The sequence below is a fragment of the Physella acuta genome, unplaced genomic scaffold (assembly GCF_028476545.2).
Source record: "Physella acuta isolate Inbredline_101_S28 unplaced genomic scaffold, ASM2847654v3 ptg000077l, whole genome shotgun sequence".
Taxonomy (NCBI): domain Eukaryota; kingdom Metazoa; phylum Mollusca; class Gastropoda; family Physidae; genus Physella; species Physella acuta.
Genome location: NW_026731597.1, coordinates 84016 through 111180, shown reverse-complemented (window position 1 = coordinate 111180; position 27165 = coordinate 84016). Strand labels below are relative to the sequence as shown.

At 38.6% G+C, this 27165-nt stretch overlaps 1 protein-coding gene across 1 annotated transcript in view; it reads right to left on the bottom strand.

Annotated features, from left to right (window-relative positions):
* Window positions 1-1156: 1156 nt before the first annotated feature.
* LOC131953972 (guanylate cyclase soluble subunit alpha-2) overlaps window positions 1157-27165 on the bottom strand; it is a gene marked incomplete at its 3' end in the record, with an annotated part of 66297 nt that continues 40288 nt past the window's right edge. The window contains 5 exon segments of the mRNA XM_059317432.1: window positions 1157-1336; window positions 10591-11157; window positions 13843-13982; window positions 15851-15978; window positions 18348-18418. Coding sequence (XP_059173415.1) covers window positions 1157-1336; window positions 10591-11157; window positions 13843-13982; window positions 15851-15978; window positions 18348-18418 — 1086 coding nt within the window.

Sequence of the window (27165 nt, the reverse complement as noted above, 5' to 3'; positions counted from 1 at the left end):
TTTCGATATTGCTATAACATGTTGCAAGTAATTAAAGATGGTCGCCTTGATAAACCAATAAAAAAATTATAAGGAGCCAGCTAATTATAGCCGCACGCGTGTCATCAAACGGCTTTATTGCCGCAGGTAAACAATGACGTCACAACCCCGCGAGCCGATTATTGCCACCTGTCAGTTTTATGACACCAAGGTGTCCTTTGATCAGGCGCCGCGTAAATTTCGCCAAGCAAACAACCAGACAAGATAAACGGCGCTTGACCACGTTGAGAAACACCATTGAAGTAGGATGGTTGCTATGGTTACCATACACTCGGACCCTGTATTGTAAATCATCAAAACACCATATCATGAGCTGCCCTTACATTTTACTTGGCAACCTTGCAACATTATAACTGCCAATACAAAATGTACACTCAAAACTTTTCATTTACTCATTTCAAAATCCCCCTCTACTTATAGGGCTGGTAAGTAGGTCACCAACCAGTTCTACCGCTCAATAAAACCTGCATGAGCCATAGAACTGGTTGGTGACCTACTTACCAGCCCTATTACACACAACCTACGCACATCCTAAAAAAAACTCACCTACCAACAGTTAATTTTTACCCCATCCCTTCAAAAACCACACATCACCCGGGCTATTGTCATCTTAAGTTCCCACAATGGAATCCCTAAGGCGGTACGCTATTGTTAGCCCCCCCCCCCCCACCAAAATAAAAATCTCCATGATAGTTATAAGTGCAAAGGTCAGAGGTCCTTTCTGGGTTATTGTTTGCTCCCCCCCCCCCCCACTCCCCTCACATCAAAATGTAATCAATATGACCGATATAAATACAATGGCCGTTGATGTTACCTCGGCTGTAGTTGGCCGCCACCCCCCCCTCCCCCCCCCCCCCCGGGATGTAATCTAACTCAGCTGGGCTTTCGTCTCCCCCCCCCCCCCCCCCCCCCCCCACACCAGAATTTAATCTAACTGACCTGGGCTTTTGTCTGCCCCCCCTCCCCCCCCCACACACACCAGAATTTAATCTAACTCACTTGGGCTTTTGTCTGCTCCTCCCTCCCCCCCACACACACACCAGAATTTAATCTAACTCACCTGGGCTTTTGTCTGCTCCCCCTCCCCCTCCCCACACCAGAATGTAATTTAACTGACCTGGGCCTTCGTCTGCTCCCCCACGAGAATGACGTCCCTGGTGGCATCATGGATGGGGATGTCGGAGATGTAGATGCCCTTGCCAATCAGCTCGTCCAGCTTCTCCACACTCGGTGACCCCAGGAACAAGATGGAGTCCGTCTCTTGGAGAAACAACATTTGACCTTTCAACTCCAGGCTCTGTGGAGAAACAACATTTGACCTTTCAACTCCAGGCTCTGTGGAGAAACCAGCAGGTTTATGGTGTGTGGTGATATAGGTGTGGGGACAAGATGCTAGTGTGTGGGTACGAGTTATTATCCACACAAAGATAAGTATTTGTAAGGAACCCAAATGGTCCGAAACAATGCTTTCTATTTAAAAGTTTAAAGAGTATAATCTATCTATATATATAATTCTCTTCTTGGACACGATAGAAAACACCAAGCTGTAAGCGCGCTCACTACCACTCCCACCCCTACATGGTCTGGTGAGCTGTGGTTCACGCTAAATGTTTACAATCGTAGGGCCGGGTTTAGTGACGGCTATTAGGGGCAGATAATTTCGTTTGAGTGGGTGGCGGGGGGGGGGGGGGGGTTATCGTCCATAACGACCTACTGATAGTGTTTTAAAGCAAATATTTTTCGTGACAGCACTGGTACTGTCGAATTCACAAATTATGAATTACTGAAAAATAGAAAATAAAACAACTAAATAGCAGCATATGATACGCCGCGGGTCGGCTCGTATCGTATTAAACCAATAGATAAAGTAGAGTTAGACAAAACTCGATATTTGAAGGCAGTGTGTGATCAGCACTAATTTCAGCCGTCTTCACTTTAACCCACTAGTGTATGGTACCGATTAGAGCTGAGTGGACTCAGATACACCTGGGATCTTGTACTCATAAACCGATATCCAGATAATTCGTTTAGTAATATCGCTATCTACCTCTCGGCTACACCGCCTAGAAGGTATATAGGTGTATTTATCTTTACTTGTTGCCTGACAAAATATCCCTTACTTATAATGGTTAGCAACAAAACAGGTAAAATGTTTTGCCTGTGCTATCACCTTGTATGTACACATACATGAAAATGCGACATATTAAAGTAAACCCGGCTTTTAATATCAATTTAACGATGTGTTACCAACCATGGTGCTTTAAAAATCAATGTAACCCGTGTTTATTTATCTATATTCTTTATCATTGAATACAATTTCAAACTAAAAACAAGTTTACAGTTGTATGGTATAGTACTGTTCATTTTCTTCAAAAGTAAAGTAGTTACGTGGGGCATTGTTAAGTCGTCAATAGTTGAGTTATCCTCGATACAAAATGATTTTGGCATACCTATAGGGCTGGTAAGTAGGTCACCAACCAGCTCTACGGCTCAATAAAACCTGCATGAGCCATAAAACTGGTTGGTGTCCTACTTACCAGCCCTATAAGAAACCAAAAATGCTACTGATATTGCTATATATATTAAAATATTTTGTTCACAATTACAAAAGATCATTGCATCAAAAGCAAGTTTATTGAGTGTCATCGACATTCTAAATTGCGGCTTTCTTTTTAAAAAAAAGTTCATCTTTTGTCATGAAAAAAAAAATACGTTTGGTATAGGCCTACTTGTCTTCTGGTAAGAATTGTCGTAACAAAATATAATGAAAATATTATGAACGTTAGAATGAAATAGCCCTTCCTGTGCTGAAGTCCGAAAATTGTCGTTCGGAAATTCTTGTTAGCGTAGGCGTTTGTTCGGGGGCGAGATGGAATGTGTGGGGAGGGGGGGGGGGAGGGTAATCTGGGTTATTAAACGCCATTTTTCGAGATAAAGATTCTGGAATCGTCTGGAAAGGCTGACCAATACCTCGTATAATGTACTAAATTTTCTCGGGACATTTTAGGGACAAAAGAGATGAATAGTAAGTCTGCGGCGTAATCTAGTAGGAGAGGGGGGGTGGGGTGGATATCAGGGAATATGGAGATGGATAGGCCCAGCATGAATATTGTGATCGAATGACCAGTACTAGATCCATTCTGGATGGAGTAACCAGGAGTGGTGATTATGGTTACTTTATTGTTAATAGCATAAATTATGATAATGATGATTAATTTTTGGTGGTACACTAGGATGTCAGTAGTTCAAAATTACGAAGCTATCGATATCAAGGAGTCTTGTGGTAAGATTGTTATCGGTTTGTTTACTTAAACTTAACAACAAATCGTCTGTGTTGTTCACAAACTGTAATATTTGAAGAGGAAACGTGATTTGAACTATATCTGAATACAGGAGTGTTTACTAAACGAACAGCACTGTATGGTCCATGTGATTTGAGCTAGTAAAGTTCATGGGCAATTTCCTCAGCATGTTAAGAGATAGTGTGTTCAGTACTATGCCCATCCGCCTTTACTTTACCTAACGTAAGACATGTACCCATCAGAGCTGGGTGGACTCAGAGATCCGAACTCGAATCTTTCGGGTTAGCAGTCGAGCGCTCTACCGTTAGACCAGGCTTTCCTATGTGCTGTATGTTTTTAAAAGATGGCCACCGTAGCAATTTTTAATGTGTTATTTGTGACGTAGTTGTGTTATTTTTTTTCAGAATACGGATCTTAAACACAGTGATAGAATCGAAATCGGTTTCTATCTTTTTTTTGATCTGCGGTATTATTTCGATCTGTGGACTTCATTTGTCAATTTTGGAAAAGATTAATTTTTTTTTTTTTTTTTTTTTTTAAAAATATTAAATATGTGATAGAATACAACTGCCCTGAAAACTAACATTGAACAAAACGTCAGATTAGCAACTTCATAAATTACGTGTTTAATAAAGCTAGTAGTTTCTATTTTACTGTATAGCTTAAGGTTATTTCTAACGTAAGAAATACCAGGTGGAGATCAAAATTCTTATACAAATTTTAAAAGTTTTGTAAAAATAAAAATAAATAATGATTTCCAGTTGTTGTTTTTTTATTTAAAATTTTATTTGTTTGCACTTTTAAGACATTTGGGAACAATAGTTTGGGTTATATACCATTGTCAAATGAAATCTTTAAATGGGAGATAACCAGCAAAAAGTAGCATTCAAAGTAAAACTATTCTATTTTTCAACGCTGCGATTTGTTTACATCTATTACACAATGATGTGGTACATTATTATATTGATTATTGAAAACAGAATTTACAATATAAAAATACAAAGGATTTAATTGTAATGATTAATATAATAATGTATCACATTATTTTGGACCTCTCCAAAATCTCATTTAACTAACCAGTCTCATTCTTTAAATTGTGTTTAGAGGTCATTTGCTCTTAGTGTGTGTTGAATGTCGCTCTCAACTCAGAACTCAAAACTTGATGGTCGTGGATTGGGAGGTGCCAGCTTTTAAGTTTAGTACAGTGAGCAGATCATGACGAACGATTGGAAACCATTGTTGAAACCAGAGTCGATTTCGAAAATAAAGCCATACTAAAAATGCAAATGAACCATACTTTAATCACCGTTAAGAAATAGTGTGAATTATTGCAAGATTCACTTAACAAACAGAAACAGTTTTGTGTTCAAGATTCCGTATCAAAAGTCACATATTAAACATCCATCATTAGAAATGCGTGGTCGATTGATAGAGTGCTTCACTGCTTACCAGAAAGTCTTGAGTTCAACCCCAGGCTTAAGTCAGTAGTGCGTGCCTGAGTCCACCCAGCTCTGATGGGTACCTGTCTCACGTTATGGAAAGTAAAGGCGACTGGGCATATTAGTGGCTACACTATCCCTACACATGCCGATGTCACTGAAACAGGTGAACTCTACTTCAATTGCCTCATACAGTTTGAAATGGTACTTTATAAGAAATGTTAAAATATTTCTAGCCGTAGTAAAATGTAAAATGTTCAATTTTAGTTGGAAAATATGCTTTCTGGCAACAACCAAGTGGAACCATTAGGAACCAGATTTTCCTACCTATTGCAGATTACAGAACGGCAATCCGTCTACGTTTCGTTTTCACAACCACATTTCTTAACAAACAAAAAAAAACACCTCCCATTCATACCGTTGAACTGTTGTGTTGTTACTAAAAGAGATAAAACACAAGAAATGCCCAGTGTAGAAGGCACGGAGAAATGCCCAGTCAACACTCAGGCTATAAACGTAAAGCTGTCTGTCTCGGTCAGGGAGAGTGAAATCTATTTTCTAAGCGACCAGCCATGGGGCGCTTTGTTGATCTTGTCAGTCTGGCGGTACTAAGGCCGGCACTGACCTAGTTAAAAGGTCAAGGTCGTTTGGGTGGGTTGAGTGTGATGAGGTGACTCCGAGCTTGGTCTAAATGTTGGCCCGGGTCATGATAAATGCCCGAATTGTGGCCATGGCCATGATAAAGGCCCGAGCTGTGGCCAGGGTCATGGTGTGGGCCCAAATGTTGGCCAGAGCCATGATAAAGGATCAAATGTTGGCCAGGGTCATGCTTTTGGCATAAATGTTGGCCCGACCGTGGTTTAATCTCAAACATTGGCCAGAGTTATAAAAATAAGTGGGGTTGTCTCGGCCCAGATGTTAATATGTAAAAGTAAAGTTCCTCGTTAGACCTAGCGATCCATGGGACAGGTGAAGCAGTGTTCTTGACCTCAGCATATGACGGGATAATGAGCTCAGCACTATGCCCAGCCGCCTTTACTTTCCCTAACATGAATGAGGTACCCATCACAGCTGGGTAGGCTCTGGAACGTTCCACTGACTTGAACCCGGATTCGAACTCGAAACTTTCGATTTAGCGATATACCGCTAGACCTAAATGTTGGAAATTATGTTATAAAATATGCAGAAGCATCGTCGTCGAGGTAAAAGTACTAGTAGAGAAGAGTTCAAGATTCTATTCTGCTTCAATTACTCTACCAAATGAACCGGAACGTTAAATCGTTCGGTTCAGCTGTACTCAGCTTAGGTCAACCCGACCGTAACTCACTTGCCACAAGTAAAATTAGTTACAAGTTGACATCAATACTGAAAGGAGGGGATTTAAAAACACCAGGTTCAAGGTCGAAAAAAAAAGATGAGAGTTGGTGCGAAAAAATAGGGAATCCATTTGGAAGTATTGCTGTTTTCTGATTGGTCGGTTAAGTTCGTCTATCGACGCGGACTGGCTTGTGTTGGTATCTGATAGCAGAGTGAACCGAGGCTTTAGTAGTTCTTGGTGGATTGACTAGTTCTTGGTGGATTGACTAGTTCTTGGTGGATTGACTAGTTCTTGGTGGATTGACTAGTTCTTGGTGGATTGACTAGTTCTTGGTGGATTGATAAGTTCTTGGTGGATTGATTAGTTCTTGGTGGATTGATTAGTTCTTGGTGGATTGACTAGTTCTTGGTGGATTGACTAGTTCTTGGTGGATTGACTAGTTCTTGGTGGATTGACTAGTTCTTGGTGGATTGACTAGTTCTTGGTGGATTGATAAGTTCTTGGTGGATTGATTAGTTCTTGGTGGATTGACTAGTTCTTGGTGGATTGACTAGTTCTTGGTGGATTGACTAGTTCTTGGTGGATTGACTAGTTCTTGGTGGATTGACTAGTTCTTGGTGGATTGACTAGTTCTTGGTGGATTGATAAGTTCTTGGTGGATTGATTAGTTCTTGGTGGATTGACTAGTTCTTGGTGGATTGACTAGTTCTTGGTGGATTGATAAGTTCTTGGTGGATTGATAAGTTCTTGGTGGATTGATTAGTTCACTGGTGGATTGACTAGTTCACGGGGGGATTGACTAGTTCTTGGTGGATTGACTAGTTCTTGGTGGATTGACTAGTTCACTGGTGGATTGACTAGTTCCTGGTGGATTGACTAGTTCTTGGTGGATTCACTAGTTCACTGGTGGATTGACTAGTTCTTGGATGATTGACTAGTTCACTGGTGGATTGACTAGTTCACGGGGGGATTGACCAGTTCTTGGTGGATTGACTAGTTCTTGGTGGAGTGATTAGTTCACAGGTGGATTGACTAGTTCTTGGTGGATTGACTAGTTCTTGGTGGATTGATAAGTTCTTGGTGGATTGACTAGTTCTTGGTGGATTGATTAGTTCACTGTTGTATTGACTAATTCACTGGTGGATTGACTAGTTCTTGGTGGATTGATTAGTTCACTGGTGGATTGACTAGTTCACGGGGGAATTGACTAGTTCATTGGTGGATTGACTAGTTCTCCTTGGATTGACTAGTTCTTGGTGGATTGATTAGTTCACTGGTGGATTGACTAGTTCACTGGTGGATTGAGTAGTTCTTGGTGGATTGACTAGTTCTTGGTGGATTGACTAGTTCTTGGTGGATTGATTAGTTCACTGGTGGATTAAACTTGCTCGCTGGTAGATTTACTAGTTCACTTGTGGATTGACCAAGTTCACTGGTGAGACTTGACTAGTTCACTGGTGGTATTTCACTAGTTCACTAGTGAGACTTCACTAGTTAACTTGTGAAGTCGTTACTAGTTCATGTAACGTCCAGACTACCTAATTAATTCCTATCACATTAAAAAAAAATACTAAATAGATCTGAAGATTCAAAAAATGTTCCTTTTTCTTTTTTTTTTGTGTGCCTTTAAAATATTGTTTTTATAAAGGGCTTGCACCTATTTTTAAGTTTATTGTACTGACCTCAACTTGAACGCGAACAATTCCCCCCCCCCCCACCCCCACCACACATGTGTCCATTTTGTCTGACACCCCACGAGTCTATGTGGGCGTCACGCATTAGTGAACATTACCCCTCGGAAATAAAATGAGTGAATTATTGAATCCTAGAGTAGCCGTCCCTACCCTTGCGTTTAATCTAGCCAGGTTTCGTCTGTTATAAAAAAAAAATCGCTTAAGATAAATAATGTATTCAATTTTTAAAATCTCATTTTACAAAATGTTTATCCCATATAAAATTTTGTGCAAAACACATGATGGATTCATAACTTATAAATTATCGCATTTTAAAAAAGTTAAATCATTGAGAGTGTGGAAACTGGATGACACATGTCATCTATTAAATGTCACCCCCCCCCCCCCACAAGAAATGTGTAACTGAAGACATGTTGTGGCCACACCGCGAGTGTCCAGATTTCTCTACGTCAGCAGCCATTTGAAAAATTTTTATCGTGATAACAGAAGATCCGTTACACGCGTTCAAGTTTCAAAAAGTTTTTTTTTCTTTAATAGATTAAAATTGATTTACGTTCCCCCCTAAACACTTGTATTTAAGCCTGACACTGGAGTGTGATTTTAATTTAGTTTTAATTTAGTTCCTTCGCTTAGTATTAAATAACTGTACTGACTTCTTTAGCCTCAATAGTATAAATATAAAAAAAAAAATAAATACATAATTTTTTTTTTAAATATAGCAATGTATTAATCCCATTGTGTTGAGTTTCATTTTCTTTCTAAATTTGATATTGTTACGATCCCATAGGATCTTACCTTGTTTGGACATGGCTGAACGTGGGTTAATCAGGGTGTCATCTAGAGATTTATGGATGGGGGGAATTATAGACGTTCACCCCAGTTTTCGTTGTTCGGGCCAGCCCGTAATGAGAGATCACACGGACTAGCGCAGGAGGTCGTGAAAGGGACGAAGGGTGGGATGTTGTTGTTGAGTCATTGTTGATGCTAGCGGGTTACCTCCCTTCTTCCCCCCCCCCCTCCTTCTCACCTGGCTGTTGACGGGAGTTCCACCCAACAGACCTGGTATGTAAATGTGGGGGAAAAGCCGTGAAGGGATGCCCTATTGTACGAGAGGTTAAGTCAGGACATAGATCCCTGCACCTCGACTGGACTATATCAGGAGGGGTAGACAGCGGAACACAGACTAAGGGACACACACGGGGACACATACTCGGATAGTGAGAAGACAGACATGGAACGTCTCTGTGAGCTAAGGGCAAGCCACGATGTATCTGCACTGTGTTAGACTGAGATTTTAATTGACCGTTAGGGACACGTAGGGTAGTCGGACTAAGGACTTTTAGTTGTTGTAGATAGTTGTGTATTTTTCTTATTGTGTTCCATGTGGTGGCGGGTTAACGTTAGGTGTTGTATTTTTTATTCTGGCAATAAATAGAAATCAATGAGATTGGTGTTTATTTATTCTTAATTTCTTTTTCTTGTTTATGATTCCCTGACTAATTCGAAAGGATTAGAGAAGGGGGTCGTAACAATATGTAAAAACGTTACAATAATTATTACAAGATGGAGTTCCAGAGAAGCTAGCCTGGAAGATTGAGATGAGGCAAGAAGAAAATATTTTTTTATTTACTCTGGCGATAAATTTGGCACCAATCCCACGCGTGTTTGGCCACTGGAGCTATTGTTGGGACAACAAACAAGTTATCGTTCTTGGCTTTCCTGTTTGTCAACAGATAAGTTGGGCAAACTCCGCCCTAATTAGAGCCGGTGATAACACGGTTAATGAATGAGGAAAGAAAATATTGGTGCGGGATAAGTTGGGTGGGGTGTACATCATGGGCGGTTTCGTGCACTCGATGATTGGGTGACTGAATGCTTGGGTGACTGAATGCTTGGGTGACTGAATGATTGGGTGACTGAATGCTTGGGTGACTGAATGCTTTGGTGACTGAATGATTGGGTGACTGAATGCTTGGGTGACTGAATGCTTGGGTGACTGAATGATTGGGTGACTGAATGCTTGGGTGACTGAATGCTTGGGTGACTGAATGATTGGGTGACTGAATGCTTGGGTGACTGAATGATTGGGTGACTGAATGATCGGGTGATTGAATGATTGGGTGACCGAATTATTGGGTGATTGATTGGGTGACTGAATGATTGGGTGACTGAATGATTGGGTGACTGAATTATTCGGTGATTGATTGGATGACTGAATGATTGGGTGACTGAATGCTTGGGTGACTGAATGCTTGGATGACTGAATGATTGGGTGACTGAATGATTAGGTGACTGAATGATTGGGCGATTGATTGGGTGACTGAATCGTTGGGTGACTGAATCGTTGGGTGACTGAATGAATGGGTGACTGAATGATTGGGTGACTTAATGATTGGGTGACTGAATGATTGGGTGACTGAATGATTGGCTGACTGAATGATTGGGCGGCTGAATGATTGGGCGACTTAATGATTGGGTTACTTAATGATTGGGTGACTGAATTATTGTGTGATTGAATGAATTGGCGACTCAATTTGTATTAAGGTCCACAAGTTATTTTGAAAATAAAAATATATTCTTATAGTAATGTATTTTTTAAATACCGCGTTTACATTTGCAACATGTATGCTATACATATTTAGGAAAAAAAAACAAGTATATAAATTCATGATCCGTGGGAAGTGTTTTCATCTAACATTGACATTTTGCGAGGTTTTTTCTAGACATGTATAGTATACATGTCGCAAGTGTAAACGTGGTATAAAACAACGATTAATCTGATCTAACCAGAAACTTACATCAGAAAGACGGTGTTTGTCCTTGGTCAATCCCTTGGTCCGAACAACAAAACTCGAATTGACCCTGGACAAGATGGAAGAGAAACTGAACTTGACCGGGGGCTTGACGATGTCGAAGTACGTGGACAAATCCTTGCCCTTCGACGTCACTTCCGGTGAAATCATCTTGGCCAAGGACACGCCCAGCTGGGTTATCTGGAGGTCCGCGTCAAAGATGACGTGGAAAGGAAACGATGCGCAGAAGGTGTGCACCCCTATCTTGGAGTCGGACGGATTCGTTGAGAGCTGGCTGTGGTGAGGGAAGATGTTGTCCATGCTGTTTTCGTTGTTGTCGTTGGCGGTGGTGATGTAGAAGATGTGGTGGGGGGCGCCGCGGTCGCGGTTGGCCGAGATCTGGAGCTGGACCTCGGTCTGGAAGAGGAAGAGGGACACGGACTCGACGGTGCCGGCCACGAAGCTGAGGATGGCGTGACGCAGGGAGTAGTAGTGGAGGCTGAGCTGACCCTTCTGCCAGTCGCACCGGAAGGAGGGCGGTGGCTGGCCCTGAAACCTGGGGTAAGACTTAACCTGAAAGAGAAGAAATTATATTTTTTTCCTTTAGATTAATACGAAAAAAATATCCTTTTAAAATATCAGTTATTTTAACCTAACTAAAAGCTAGTATTTACAATTTTACTTTTTATAAATATAATAGTTCTACCCCGCTCTATTTCTATATTGTTGATAATGTTCTTCTTCAAGAAAAATTTACTGTGAAACAGGTTAGTAGGAAAGACTCAGAGATAGAACTTCGGAGAACTGTAGTAGGCGGCCGATACACCAACAAGAATGGCGGATGATGAGGAAATGTTTTTACAAAGCAGAAAAAAGTTTGAAGCTTTTATGACCAGTATTTGTATTTTAAGTATTTTAAGTTAGTAGGTTTGGTTCATAGTATTTAGCAAATTTAAAACTTTAGTAAAAATGTCGAATGTTTTTTTTTCCATATTTAAAATCTCAAGGTTTCTACTGAACATTTTATTTTAAAATCATTTTTAAAACGTTACCCAATACAGTAACTGTGTTGTTCTCATAATAGACCCAATTGTTCAAATACATTTTTTCAACTTTGATTCTTTATTCTGTGTAGTTCTTTCTTGAGAGCATTATATTTATAAGGACAAATGTTTTTCTATTTATTTTATTTTTTTTACATTTAATAAGATTTTAATAATAGAAACCACAAAGAATAAAAACTAAATGACATTTAAAAATCGGAAATCGATTCAGAGATTTCAAATTCTATTTAAATATAACAAAAAACAAATTTTGTTTTGTATTCATGGACTAAAAATAGTTTCAGATTTCTGATACATTCAGCTATTGAGCAGGGTATAATTTCAAAATAACAATAGTCGCTAGTGTATGATGTACCTTAGGAAGCTACGCAGGAGCTGGATATAGGTACCAGTATACGGAGAAGTGGGTGGTTGTGATATTATATGTAAAACTTGAAAATTCAGTGCCTTAAAATTTGTATTTCAATAACAAATTTTGTCTAATTTTAGAGCAATGATATATAACTATAGTTGTTTGAGTGTTGTGACTTTGTATGCATTAATAGGATGTCGTTATGGACCACAGGACTAACATATAAACAGAGTTTCTTCCAGGGGGAGGTCCGCCGAAAAAAGTCTACTGCCCCCCCCCCCCCCCCACCCCTCGAACGAAATGGAATTTAAATAGAAAACATATACTGTTACCAACGTCCACCCACCCTCCCCCCCCCCCCCCACACACACACACCCCGGAGAAAAAAAGTCTGGAAGAAACACTGCATATAAACCTTTGATATCAGCATGCTACGCAGTCTTGACTTCATATGAAGCTTTGGAATGCCAACACATATTATGAAGTCATGTAGTTTTATATTAAACTTTGGAATACCACTATAGATCTCGGAGTCACGTGACTTCACATAAAATCAATTCTGGGATACCCGCCATAGATCACGTGCCCCCGCCACCGATCACGTGCCCCGACTAACGTGATACAGCAATTGTCGGGTATTTAAGACCGGAAGTCAACTAATGCGCATGCGCCGAGGCTTCCAACAACAGCCAGTCTACAGTGCTGTGCCCCACGACGAACTAGACAAACATCAGTTAAGAGCTTTCCTGTTTTGCTAATGTCGTCACTTCCACCATCCCCACCCCCTAGATGTTTTTTCATCTCCCCTGCACCTCGTCTACGTGCTTCGGCACAAGGACTTCGTCAGAGTGACAGTACCTGGGACATGTTGATGTCGACACTTTGAGGGTATCGATTACACCAGGAAACAATTGAACTTTTAACATTTAACACGAAGTATCGACCGTGTGTTAGTATAGTGTGTTTAAAGCTCTAAATGATTTTATAAATTGGATAAGTAAATAAAGTAAAATAGTCGTTTGATAAGTGGGGTGGGGGGTGGGTCGGTTTGTGTGGGGAGTTGGGTCAAGTGAAGTTTAACAGATCACTGAATGGATTACATTTGTGATGTGTGAGTGGGTGGTTTAGGTAAACATGACGAGACAAAGGGATGTAACTGATACGAAACAATGCAGCGGTGTTACGTGTGTTGATTCACGTGATGTTGTTTGTTCATCGTTGTTGCATTCAGATGTCTGAATTATTTTTTTTATCTTTGGTATAGTTCTTTGTTTTTAATTCTTTGTCAGATATAAATCTGAAGCTACGCTCCCGCACGCGGGAAATTCAATGCATGTAAACTATGTTGTACATAAAATAGGTTGTAAGAATGTCTCTTCCGTACTTGAGTCCACCCTAGACTTTTTAAATTGGATAAGTGTGATGCCACAAGGTCACGTTAAGGTCATCATAAGAACATCAGAAAGACACGACAGAATAAAAACAAATTCACCAGAATGTCACCGCAAGATCACTACAGTATCACCACAGGATTACCGCTATTTCATACAAAGTTACCATAATGTCAGACAAGGTAACAACAATGTCAACGCAAGGTTACCATTATGTCACCAGAAGGTTTAGATACTCTTACTGCAAGGTTTCCGCAATGTCACCGTAAAGTTGCCACAATGTCACCGAAAGGTTACCAAAAGGTCACCACAAGGTTAAACAAGGTCTTAACACGATCACATCAAGGTCACAACGAGGTCATTGTATTGTCACCACAAAGTCACCACAAGGTCACCACAAGGTCACAAAAAGGTCATCACAATGTCAATGTATGAAACAGATGCCCCTCACCTGGTCCTGTAGACCGTCTATGTTACTGAAGAACTCCAACAAGTTGCTCCCCAATATCTTGAGAGCCTTGCCGTAGTCGCCCAGACAGAGTTTAAAATATTCCCGGCCCAGAATCCTCAGCACTTCCTGTAGCTCCATACCTGGGGATTGTGTGGGGAATTAGGATAAATTCTCATCAAGGAAAAGGGATAAGTGTTAAAACGAAATATAAGCAGTAGAACAATAGTAGAGCAAGGATTAACAGTAATCTAAGAGAAACTGTGGGATTGGTGAGAGGTTTTGTGTAAGTTATAAAAATAATTGCAATCACCTAAAGTATGTTTCCATAAATCAGGAAATTTAAATAATTTAAAAAATGTTAATGTTAATTACAAAAACTGATTTTATATGCAATACTCAAATATGTTTTAAAATCATGGAGTTATATAAAAGTAGAAGAATCAAATTTAGTTTATTGAAAGCAAATATTTTACTGTAACACGCCCACTGTTAGAGACGAATTTTCATTTGAAACATTTCAAAAGTAATAATCTAAGATACTTTTTGTTATGTGGACGCTATATTTAGATAGAGGAGGAGCAGCTGTAACACTAACAGCTGTCAGTTTGGTAAGAATTGCTCTAATAGAATGGGAGCAGGTTGGCCATAGAACTCGCAGCCGAAGTTTGTAAAGTCGGTAGCAGTTACCTTTCTCAGTACTTACGGGTGAAGGGAGGGGCGGTAATGCAGTGTTGATGAGATGGGAGATAACACCTGCGCTTATCAATGGTGTTTATTTAATGACGATTACGCTAAAGCTGGTGACGTCATTGTAAACAGTAAAATGTTACTAGTCACGAAAGTAACTTTTAATCAGAGTATCTTATTTCTTCTTCTCTCTTCTCCGTACTAAATGGTATAATGGAATGTTCATCCAAACCAATTAAGTATTATATGTTGACATGTTAAGCAACATATGGTAGTTAACTCCAATTTCAGCCTTATTTATTTTCTAGATAATATTAAATAGTCATAGTTCGCCGCAGAACAAACTGCAGAGCAGGAGTTATTTGATATTGGAGTATTCTCTTCAAGATGGGTTGCTGCCCCCAACTAACTGTCCTCATCTACCCGGGGATCCGAACTCTCGACTTTTGATGTCAGCTATCATACGCTATCCCACACGACCACCCCGTCATCTATATCTTATTTATTTTGTATATTGCTGTTTTTAATTCAAAGTATGCGTCGCTTATGAATGAACATTTTTAACATAAAAAATGTGACTTCATATTTCTTTATTCACAAAAGTATCACCCTCTTAACCCACGTCAAACAAAATCGACAGAACATTTCTCTAACCACTTTGTGATGATGTCATTCATGAACTCCCCCCCCCCCCTTCCCACTTTCCTCTTTAGAACTATCGATAGTTATTTCACGACAAAATCAGTTTAAGGAAAAAATCAATTGTTCATTGTTCAGACAGGACCAATTTCGATACCAAAAAAAGACGATTTTCTGTGTAGGGTATAATTCTCTCACCCCCTCAGTTTCAAATTTTTCACTTTTAAAAAATTTTGAATTTAGAAAACTATTGCCAGACTGTATTAAGTTCTGGGGGAGGGGTCGGTTAGGATTAACATGACAAGAAAATGGCGTCGGTACAAGATTATCGAAGGGGAAAGTGGCATTGATTGCATTGATTTGGGCGGCACTCTTTCATTGGATGAGCCTAGCGCGGATTCATCAGACATTTTCTATGATGGCTGAGTGATCTAAGCCATTGGATGCTAGCGATGAATATTTTTTTAAAGTTCCCTTCTGAACCGTTTGGTCTATTGTGTAGATGAAGTAGAGTTAACCTGTTTCAGTGACCTCCGCATATGATGGAATAGTAAGGTCATTACTATGCTCAGCCGCCTATACTTTCCCGAACATGAGTGAGGTACCATCAGAGCAGCTATAGGTGAATATTCGAGAACATTCGAGTAACATATTGACAGATCCATATTTTATTCATACTTACTGAGTTTGCCGGCCGCTTCTGTTGCCATAGCAACCAGAGTCTCGTCGCTGATCGCTTCGTGGCGCAGGTTCGAGTCGCTCTGGGAACGTTGAAGAAGCTCGTCAGAGAACAGCTCACTCGACTCGTTCCTGTGGCGTAGAGGGGGGGGGGGAAGTAATGGTTAATAGTTTTAAACATCTGGTAGGTGTTTTTTTTTTAAATGTAGAACAGCATTTGATTAAGTTGAACCCCCCTCCCCTACTCTAAAAATGGTGTTATATTTCTATAGACCACCACCCTTATACTTATACAACGTATCACATAACCCCCACTTACCCACCCCTATTACTTTGTACATCTTCATTTGATGCCGCGGCAAAAATTGATTTTAGTTAAAAAGAAAATGTATGTCCGCTCGTAGTATAAATATATTTTTCCATCCTTTCTAAATGTTACAAGAAGTAGCAAAAAATATATTATTTATACGTTATGTAATATAGCTAGTCTACCGTATCCCAAAACGTTATAACACAATATAACAAAATGGCTATCCCATTAAATTGCATAATTTAATTTGCATTATCTCTAAACAGTCACTTTAGTAGTAAATTATTAATTTCGTGTACAAAACTAAATAAATAAATAAAACTAATCTAGTTTAGAAAATACTACACTACTAGATTATCATTTAGCAGTTTGCCGAGAAAGAATTATTTAGCCATTTCACAAGAAAATAACTGTTTAGACAGTAACCAACTTTACACTTGCTGTTAGCGACAAAATATCGGTTAAGCCATTTTTGCCGGAAAATACATTCTCATCGCATTAGTTTTTAGGGGAAAAAATGATTATAGGCCAATTTGCAAAGTAAACTTCATTGTCGGGCCGTACTGGGGAAATCACTACATTCACAGCAAGTTCACTGGTGAACAAATTACGTCAACAAATCAAAAGACATTTTTACAAGTAGAACAGAACAGATTCGTACAGAGGATTCGCCAGAACGGAACAGATTCGTCCGAACGAATCGCCAGGACAGAAGACTTAAAACGCCAGCGCACACAAACGCCGTAATTAAAAAACAACAAAGTCTGTTTCACAGCAGTCGATGGGGTTAAATCGTTATTGACTTGAGTTACTTTAAATCTAAGAGCGTCCAACTCCAGCAGATAAAAGAAAAACACAGGGACTTGTATAAGATGTTACAAGACGAATGGGTTTTTTCTGGGGCGGATTGCGTAATAAGATTGCTCCGGTAAAACTGGCAAGAAAATGTTATTTCCTGTTAAACAAATCTGAGAGAGTGATTTTTGTTTAAAAAAAATTATATTCACTATTTGGGGGGTATTAAATGGTAATTCGCTCCCTACGGCGTGTTCGATGAAATTCCGAAACACTAAAATATCTGAGATTAGTAGAGAGGGGGGACAACTCGGCTATTTTTCTAGAGGTAACAAAATACTAAAATGAAGGGTCAGAACGAATTGATGGGCGTAGAGGAAGTTTAGGGAGTCGAATGTTTGTGATGTTGTATTGATTCTGCTTGATATTATTTAAATTGCGCTCGGTGTTTTGTAGATTCTGTTTACTGTTTAGTATTCTCAACATGGGGCTTGATGTTACTTAGTTGTTTTTTTTTTTTTTTTTTTTTGTATATTCTAAATATTGTGCTGATGTTTCATAGATTGGGCCTTTTGCTATTTACATGTTTCTCTCATTATAATATGTTAAAACTTTCTTAGCTATACTTTTGCTTTCATTAAACATTCAATCGTAAGATACGAAGATGTAGCTGGTTTTTTAAATACTGTACGAAGTCAAATGTTCTGACAATTATTATATAACCCGGTTTTGAGATAAGCAGTAAAAGATTGTTTGGAATAGGTTAGATCTGATAGGAATTCCGTACATATATTTAGATGTAATTTTGGCATGTATTTGCGGACTTCTCAGTTTCTAAAAGAAACATTGATCAAAATACAGCACAAACATTGATACACATACCGTAAATTCTAACACAAACTTCGATCAACATACAACACAAACTTCGATCAACATAAAACACAAACTTTGATCAACATACAACACAAACATTGACCGACATACAACACAAACATCACCAACATACAACAAAAACATTGACCAACATACGCCACAAATATTGACCAACATACAACACAAACATTGACCAAAATACAACACAAACATTGACCAACATACAACACAAACATTGACCAACATACAACACAAACATTGACCAACATACAACACAAACATTGACCAACATACAACACAAACATTGACCAACATACAACACAAACATTGACCAACATACAACACAAAAATTGACCAACATACAGCACAAACATTGACCAACATACAACACAAACATTGACCAACATACAAACATTACCAACATAAAACACCAACATTGATCATCATACAAACATTGACCAACATACAACAAAAACTTTGATCAACATACCGTAAATTCTAACCTAAATATTGACCAACATACCGTAAATTCTCCAAGACCCGAGGGTTCCTCATGTTGATCAGGTTCTGAATGGCCCTCCTTATGTAGTAGTTCTGTTAAAGATAAATTAGAATGCTTGAGGGTAAAGCAGATATACAAACTCTAAATTAAGAGGCGCAAATAACCCACGTTTGTAACTAGCCAGTAAAAGTTATATCTCTATAAAAGACAAAATGTCAGTATGAACTAACTATGGTGATGTAATGTGTATGAAAGGTGTATACGTGGGACGGATCACTGCGTGTATGTATATATCCTGTAGCGAGACGCGAGGCCGGGTGTGTTGACGTGTATGTTGTTGTATGATGTGAACGAGGGTACAAGGGAAGCGACTGGTCGAGTGACAGTGGTTGTGTTGTGAGCGAGATAAAGGGGGGGGGGAGGAATTAATGCGGAGGACAGTTGAAGGTAGGGGTGAAAGTAGACAGGTTGATGTGGAACTGGAAAGGCGATTGAGTAAAATAAAAAGAGACTGTTATACCTAACCTTAATGGATTGTTGGTGTATTCTACAGGATTCCTAACGCCCTCACACTAGTGAAAGCTTATATTTCAGAAATCTATATAATACTTCTTGAATGTAATCATGCAACGGAGGTTAGATAAAGAAATGAGAATGTCGTGGGAATGTTTGTATGTATTGTAGTAAGGTTAGGGTGTGACCTTTTCAAAAGAGAAGTATCACCAAATCTTTAAATTAAATCTAATTTTGCTACGGTCAAGATACACAGATGTTTTGAAAAAAAAAAATTATGTAGTTTTTAAAAAATCGTTAGTTTTTTTTTTGGTGTAGCTGAGTCAAAACCTGGAAACCGCACATTAAGTTCATATATTTATGAGCATCAGCTTGAAACGGATTCGTTGATAAGACACCTTAAGTAACGCTGTTTGTGGGCAATAAACGTGCATCACCTTTAAAAACCAATGTTATAGAGCAGGGGTCTCCAAACTACGGCCCGCGGGCCGGATGCGGCCCGCGAAGTCCCCTCATCCGGCCCGCGGAGATCTTTCTGTCCAAGGAAAAAGCGTTTGTCGGGGATTGCTGAGGAACTTTTCCCAGAAAAATGAAAGACATACCTGGTAAACCTGGCCCCCGAACTGAAATTTGATAGTTAATGCGGCCCTCGGACTGAAAAGTTTGGAGACCCCTGTTATAGAGCTTCAGTTTACTTAAGGAGGTCAAAATGTCATTGACTAGAACAAAAATACAATCTCTAAACACATGTCTCACTTTGTAAGCCTTAAGCGTTGATATAAAACAACAAGCGATAATATTTCAATGTAAATGATAATTAATATTGATTTAAAACAACATCGTACCATCCCACACATCATAGTTAACAATAAAGTATGTCAAGACACTAAAAAAAAAACAACAATATTTTTTTAATCAATTTAGGTCGTGATAACGACGGTGTGGTTTATCTGCCCCTAATACAATTCCCTCTGCTCACGCTAAAGAGACAGCCATCGATTTCAGATCGTCATCAGTGACGTCACTTTGACAAAAATAAAAATTAAAAAAATAAACCGGGAGTGATCTCCCCTAAACTTTCTCGAATATTCTTATATAAAATAACAGGGGATGGGAACTCGGGCTATAGACATGATTTTTAATCCATTTTAAATACTTTAAGTTTTAAAAATAGAAAAAATATCCCGTAGACAAATTAATTGCACACCAAGTGAACGCCAAATAAAAAAGCGCATAATGGTGCGCAATATTATTAGTACTTTTAAAATTTACATTAGTTTTTTGAGAAATCGGAAGTAGCGTAAATTACTACTTCCAGTCAACGGAAATTACTCAAAATTTAACAGAAGGTAGAGAATTAGATCTTTTACTTACATGTGAAATTTCATTTATCTATCTGAAATAGTACTCAAGTTATAGGCTTTTGAAAAATTCAAAGTAGGAAAAGTACCACTTCCGTTTATCGGAAATCGCTCAAAAGTTGATACGGATCTACGATTTCGATAAAATACTTATATATGAAATTTCATCAACGTAGCTGTAACGGTACTCAAGTTATCGTGTTTACACACGGACAGACAGACACACAGACACACAGACAGACACACAGACATACGGACAAGATTGCAAAATTATGTTTTTCCGTATCAGTGAGGTGTAAAACGTCGAGATTTGTAAAAATCTCGATATTTTTTTTTTGCACGATTACAAGACTTTCTCTATACTTCGTATATACGAGAAAGTAAAAAAGGTTCGGCCTTTTAAGCGTCACACTCAAAGTGATAACACGAGAAATCCAATAAAACAAAATAGGGAGCCTTGAAGACCAGTAACTGTTCACAAGCGGTCATAGAATGGGTGATGTGCCCCTGGCTGTTTAGGTCAAGGTTTGAAAAATTTTAACAGAGCAACACCGTACAATTATATGTTGTCGTAAAGTTAGGAAACTAAACGTGCATTAAAGACATCCTGTAGCCATTTGTTCTAGTGGGTATCATCGTACTGGTGGTTTTATTTCGTTAAACTTTCTGCGTGCTGGTGGTTTTATTTCGTTAAAACATCCTGTAGCTGTTTGTTCTAGTGGGTATCATCGTACTGGTGGTTTTATTTCGTTAAACTTTCTGCGTACTGGTGGTTTTATTTCGTTAAAACATCCTGTAGCTATTTGTTCTTGCGGGTATTAGTATGTTAGTGGTTTTATTTCGTTCAAACTTCCTGTGATTTTTATAGCTCTAACCATCAGGCTTCAATCTTTAACGTCACAAATGTGTAAAGGATGCAATGATAGACTGAACAATATAACGTTAAATGTTTCGGTACCGGTCTGTTTATGACTACTTTTAGATTACGTTTACTAGTTATACATCTGATGTTGGGTGTATATGTGCCACTATTGTTTTAGGTTTACTTTTCATCATTACGAAACACCTGGGGTGTTTATGTACTGATAGTTTACGGAGATAGATTACTTTTTTCTTTATATAAAATACATGGGGTGTATATCCAAAGTATTGTCGATTACTTTTCAATCATTATAAAACACCCGAGATGTATACGTGAAGAATTTCGATTTCTTTTACATCTTTATCAAATGTCTGGGGTGTATTTGTCCTTATTGTTTTAGATTAATTTTCAGCATTATGAAACACCTGGGGTGAATGACCGCATATTTATTTCACGAGGTGGTAATGGCCAGGAGGTATATGTTACATGTGCGTGTAATTGGTTGAGCTTTACACAATGGCTGGGGTGAGGTTATTGAAGCGAGTAAAACATCAGATTTCAACAGATCGAGTGTATTTGGTTGAGTTTTACACAATGGCTGGGGTGAGGTTATTGAAGCGAGTAAAACATCAGATTTCGACAGATCGAAACAATACTTATTGATTGAACTCTCTTGTTTCAATACCTCAATGTCAGATTGCATTTAACCTGTAGCACTAGTAAAACCAAAACAATAGTTCTCAAATGTAATAAAAAATAAATAATTATTTTAATCAGCACTGCGCTACTCTATGTATAAACCAACCTCGCTTTCAATTAATTAAATGATTAATTAATTAATTGATGGATTAGACGTAAGGATCGCTGCCAGCGGTGATGAAATCAATCAACATGGTCTACCACAAACTCGTTCGACCACACACCTGATATCATGGTCTCCCACCTCGGCACGGCCAGGGGTCCGCCGCTGCACCGATTAAAGATTGCTCATACTACGTTCTATTTTTAGACGCCGGTGAGTAAATCCTAAGAGCGCGTGAGAAGCCGTCATTGAAGTTTCGGAGACGTCTTTTGAGCCTCGGTGAGAGGGGGTGAGGTAGGGGATTTATTTATTCTAGGAATCGTCTGGAGTTTTTTTTTCCGCCTGGTTTTAATTAATTGGGAACAACCGACTTGTGCGGGTGTGAAACGTGATGGAAGCAGGAAGTGACGTGTGTTGTTGTAGGCAAATAAATGAAGAAGACGTTGGGCTGGTTATAAACCCGGTGCGTCAGATTATTCTTGTCTGGTATTGGAATTATATTTTATATATTGGAATATAATATTTTATATCGCATCCGAATTTAGAAAGAGCTGAGAAATAGTGTAGGCGTAAGGTAGAACTCCCGACTGCTAACCCGGAAGTCGCGAGTTCGGATCCCGAGTTAGAGATTGCAGGAAGTCTATGAGTCTACACAGCTCACGTGTGGGGAAATAATGTGCCTGGGCCACACGATACCCCAGTATACAGAGGTTATTGAAACACATGAACTCTACTTCACCTGCCCAACGAACAGGAAAAGATGATGTTCCATAGAACTGCTTTGACAACCCCAGACACGACAACTCATAACATGATGTTACTCGACAGAGGGAAAGATGTTCGTCAGTCGGTCTAAGCTGGAGCTTAAATAGCTGTAGTCTACAGCCAACAGAGAGTAGACAAAATACGTTTTTAAAGGTCACTGAACATACGAAGTGAAAAAAATGTCTGTAGGGGTTCATCCATACAGAGCTGATTCAATACCCAGACTAATCGCAGGTTTGATGCTGTCTGCGTAAGGGCATGATAGGTTCAGTTACACAGGTTCAATAAAAAGGTTCAACAAAATGGATTCTACTAGACAGGTTCAGTAAGACAGGTTCCGCATTGACATTTTTTGGTGTTTAAATACAAAAATTGAGTGTCTATTAAATCAAAACCATCATTATTTTTGTAGAGTAGTTTATACTTCCGGTAAATATTGAGAATGATGGCTTTTAAAAGATTTTGTTTTACTACATCGCTCCTTTTCTTTTTGGTATTAAGATAAAAATAGTATAAATCGCCAATTCTTTTGGGATATTTTTATTCATTACTACATGGACAAAATGAAATTCATTTTTTAAAATTGTTATGGATTTTTAAAAATTATTTAGCTATGTAAAGTATAAATAACAAAAAAAAAATACATTGAATTAGCACAAAAGTGATAATCGAAGAACAGAGGACGAAATGTATACTATCTTCTGTTTTACATTGCAAACCATTCTTAAAACATCTTCGAGAACATCACATTATTTATGTCATTCGTTCTTGGCCTTTCTTATGTATTTCGCTTGCAGTTTCCTCTTCATTACCGGACATTGAAGTTTAATCAGCACACGACGTAGCCGTCTGTAACCTCACCTGATCCATTTTTCAGAACTTTTTACAGCTGAGTGAACTCAGGAAAAACGTGATGATCTTAGTCGATATCCTCACTCGTCTGCCTCGCTAACATGGAACCTGGACTCATTATCACGTCATCAACTGCCCTAATTATCACGTGATCAACTGCCCTAATTATCACGTAATCAACTGCCCTAATTATCACGTAATCAACTGCCCTAATTATCACGTATTCAACTGCCATAATTATCATATAATCAACTGCCCTAATTATCACATAATCAACTGCCTTAATTATCACATAATCAACTGCCCTGACCGTGATGATTCATTTCAATGATAAGATGTTGACTGTGTATTGTATACTACAATCGAGACAATTATTTTAAACTGCATTGACTACGATGTGCCGTTTACTACATTGAACAAGAACCGCAAGATTGATTGGTTATTGATACAACACTGGCTCGAAGTTAACGACCCACAGGTGATTGATTTTTTGGTAGAAATCGATAATTTAAAAAAAAATTAATTAACAGTTCATTGATTTCGAAAATTTAGTTGTTTTTTTTTTATCGATAGATGATAATTAAGATGTTGCAATGTTATTAGAGTTTTATAATGGAAGTTGAAGTGTGTGACGTAGAGATTCGTGGAATTGAGACAAGACGTGGATGGGTCTTGCAGTGTTAGAGTTTGGTTGTATGTAGGTAAAGGGTGTATTGGGGTTTAATGTGTAGGCAGACATGTTTCTGTGTGGTGTGTCGTGTGTGTTTGATTGATAGATGTGGGATGGCGATGTGTTGTATGTATGAAGCGTAAGTGACATTGTGTGTAGTGTGTGTATGCGGAGCTCATGTGTGGGACTTATTAACTTACAGTCACACAAGCTTGTGTATTATTAAACAGAGTAATTTTTTTATAGCAGTTTTAAGTTTAATTACTAGCTGGTATAAATGAGTAGTTTCATTTTTTTAATCACCAGCTAACAAACTCTGAAAAAACGCTATACGACAACCAGTCCCACCCCCTTCTTTCCCCCTTCCTTCTCAACACCGCCTGTTTTAACAACTCCTACAAATACAAATCAACATAAACGTGTATATACACAATCTATTGAACGTTCGATCTCAATGAGCCATGACAAAGCAAAAATCGTATCAGTAAATCACTTATAGTTCAATCTAAGCTCTACAGTGATAGTAAAACATACTTTAGACAGACAATAGTAAATATTTGATTGGACCTAAGCCTAATAAAACATTCTTCAAGTAGACTATAGCAAATATTTGATTGAATCTAAGCATAATAAAACATACTTCAGGTAGACAATGGCAAATATTTGATCGGTTCTAAGTAGTGTTATTGAACAAGCACTTGAGAGAATCGCTCAGTCATGTGTGACTGTAGCTCTATAAACCCCCCAATGCAGTTATCGACCACCGGATTACCTTAATCGGTCAAGATAATCTCCGGGCCACGCGGTGAACTAATCGCTCGGGATTTGTATTAAACAAACATCGCATTAATGGGGCACACACGTTTGTCTGTTTGTCGTCCATTGATAAGAAATACCTTGCGTGTCTGGCTCTTATTCCACGCGCTTCACAATGAACTTAAAAAGTATAATTTGAAGAAACCTTTGCTAAGCTTTTAATACAGTGTTTTGCTCTTCAAACTGTTTGTTTGATCAGAGATGGTTTAGCGGTTATTGGGTACAGTTTATCTGGGGGGGGGGGGGGGGTTATCATATTTAATGGGTTGGACGATTTTATTTTCGGTAAGGAAGTACGGGCTTGTTCGAGGGTAGAGAGGGGCTAGTCCTAGGCTTTCTTTCTGATGGCTTTCCAAGAAGTTTTTTTTTTTGCAGGATAAGGGTGGGGGGGGGGGATATTTTGTGGAATTTTGTCTGAGAACGAATTAGCCCAAGGGCTTGGCGTTACCTCGAATTTAATTGTTCCGTTGGTGGGGTGCACAGGGGTCATTTCGGGGGTCCACGTGCTTCAGTGCATGGGAGTGTTATGGGTGGGTATGGGCTAGTGAGGTCTTCGATTTTTTTATTATTTTTATTTGTTTATTTTTTTTTATTGCTTTAAAATCAGAATTATACCATTCTTATACCTTTTATATACCATTATATACCAGCATGTATACCATTCTTACTGCTGCACTTCGCTAGATGTACAAAATATTCCACATAGCCTGTGAAGATCTGTTTGGGTATACACTGCTCATCAATACCTATCTGGCAACCCTTAAGTACCTAGATGGTTTGCCCGGCGCGACTTAACTGGCCACTTACGGACATCACGTGATTTGTTGTCGTGTGTTTTTCTAAACCGCGCCATTGATTTTTTTTAACACGAGCCATTTCCCCGGGGGCCCTTGAAATAATTAGACGTCTGCTATCTCGTACGTATTCATCTGGTCCAGATTTCTATCTCAGCGATGACCTGCATCCATGCCCGAACGTTCGTGAGTACTCGGCTACTGATACATGCAACTCATGTACACAACGGAACAATAATGTTTATTTTCTATAAGGTTCTTCAACGACCTTAAAAAGTAAATGTAAATAGTTGTATAGATTTTTGTTTAAAAAAGTATTTTTGTTTTAAATTTCAGAATATTTTCGTTAATGTTTTCCTGATTTTCATGGAACGTTGGGTTACGAAAAATTTCCATTTAAAAAACTAAAATAATTGTTTTGTTGGTTATTTATTTGTATTATTGTCTTATAGGCTTTGTTAGAAATTACTTTTAATGCATAATGGCCTATTCTTTAATGAATTTTACTATCAATTGACATTTCTGTAACATTGTAAAATATTACTAGCGCTTTTTCAGTGCCTCCAGCTTTCAGAACAAGCCTTATAATGTTACAAATATTGTGTGCGTGTGTTTGTATGTGTGTCAGTGTGTAAATAAACTGACAGGTGTACGTCTTTGGAATATGTGACATAACATAATTAAACCAAACGAACTAGTTTTAAAATTGCTATTGCAAAATATGGAATCTGAACAAAAATGTTTAACGAAACAAGTAAAAAAAATTAGTATTAAAAAAACTAATTGAAAAGTTACAAGATCTTGTTTATCGATTTTAAACTGATCCTTGCTAAAAGTCTGCGGGGTAATACGTTGTAGCATTAAAAAAAAACTAAAAAAAAAACAGAATTACAAACAGCGAAGAATTTTTTTATCCCTCTCTACAATCGTAAGCTACAAATTCAAGTAATGAAACAACTTTCGGAGTCACGCCCGGAGCTGAGGTGACTCCGCGTCTAACGAGTGTTGCCCCGTCCCCGGGGTATGGTCGTATCATTGGGGTATGAGTGGAGATGTAATTAAAGAAGATTAGGATGGGGGAGGGGAGAGATGGGGTAGGGCTGTTAACAGATTTTTTAAAGTTTTTTTTTTACCTTTTGACCTGAGAAATTACATTTGCATGTGTTATGTGTTTTTCTTTCGTGGCTCTACTGTGTAAAACATACGAATAAAGAATGTTTAAATTGGCTAAAAAAAACGGGAAAGATGCATTTGATAATTACATGGATTTGAGAACATCAGGCAGACACCGCCATGATGGTGAACTGGCGTAGTCAGCTTAAGTGAAGTTCCCTAGACAGAAAACTCTGATGAGTTATAGCTGGCAGCTCATACAGAAGTAGCGGAACATCATATTCATAACGT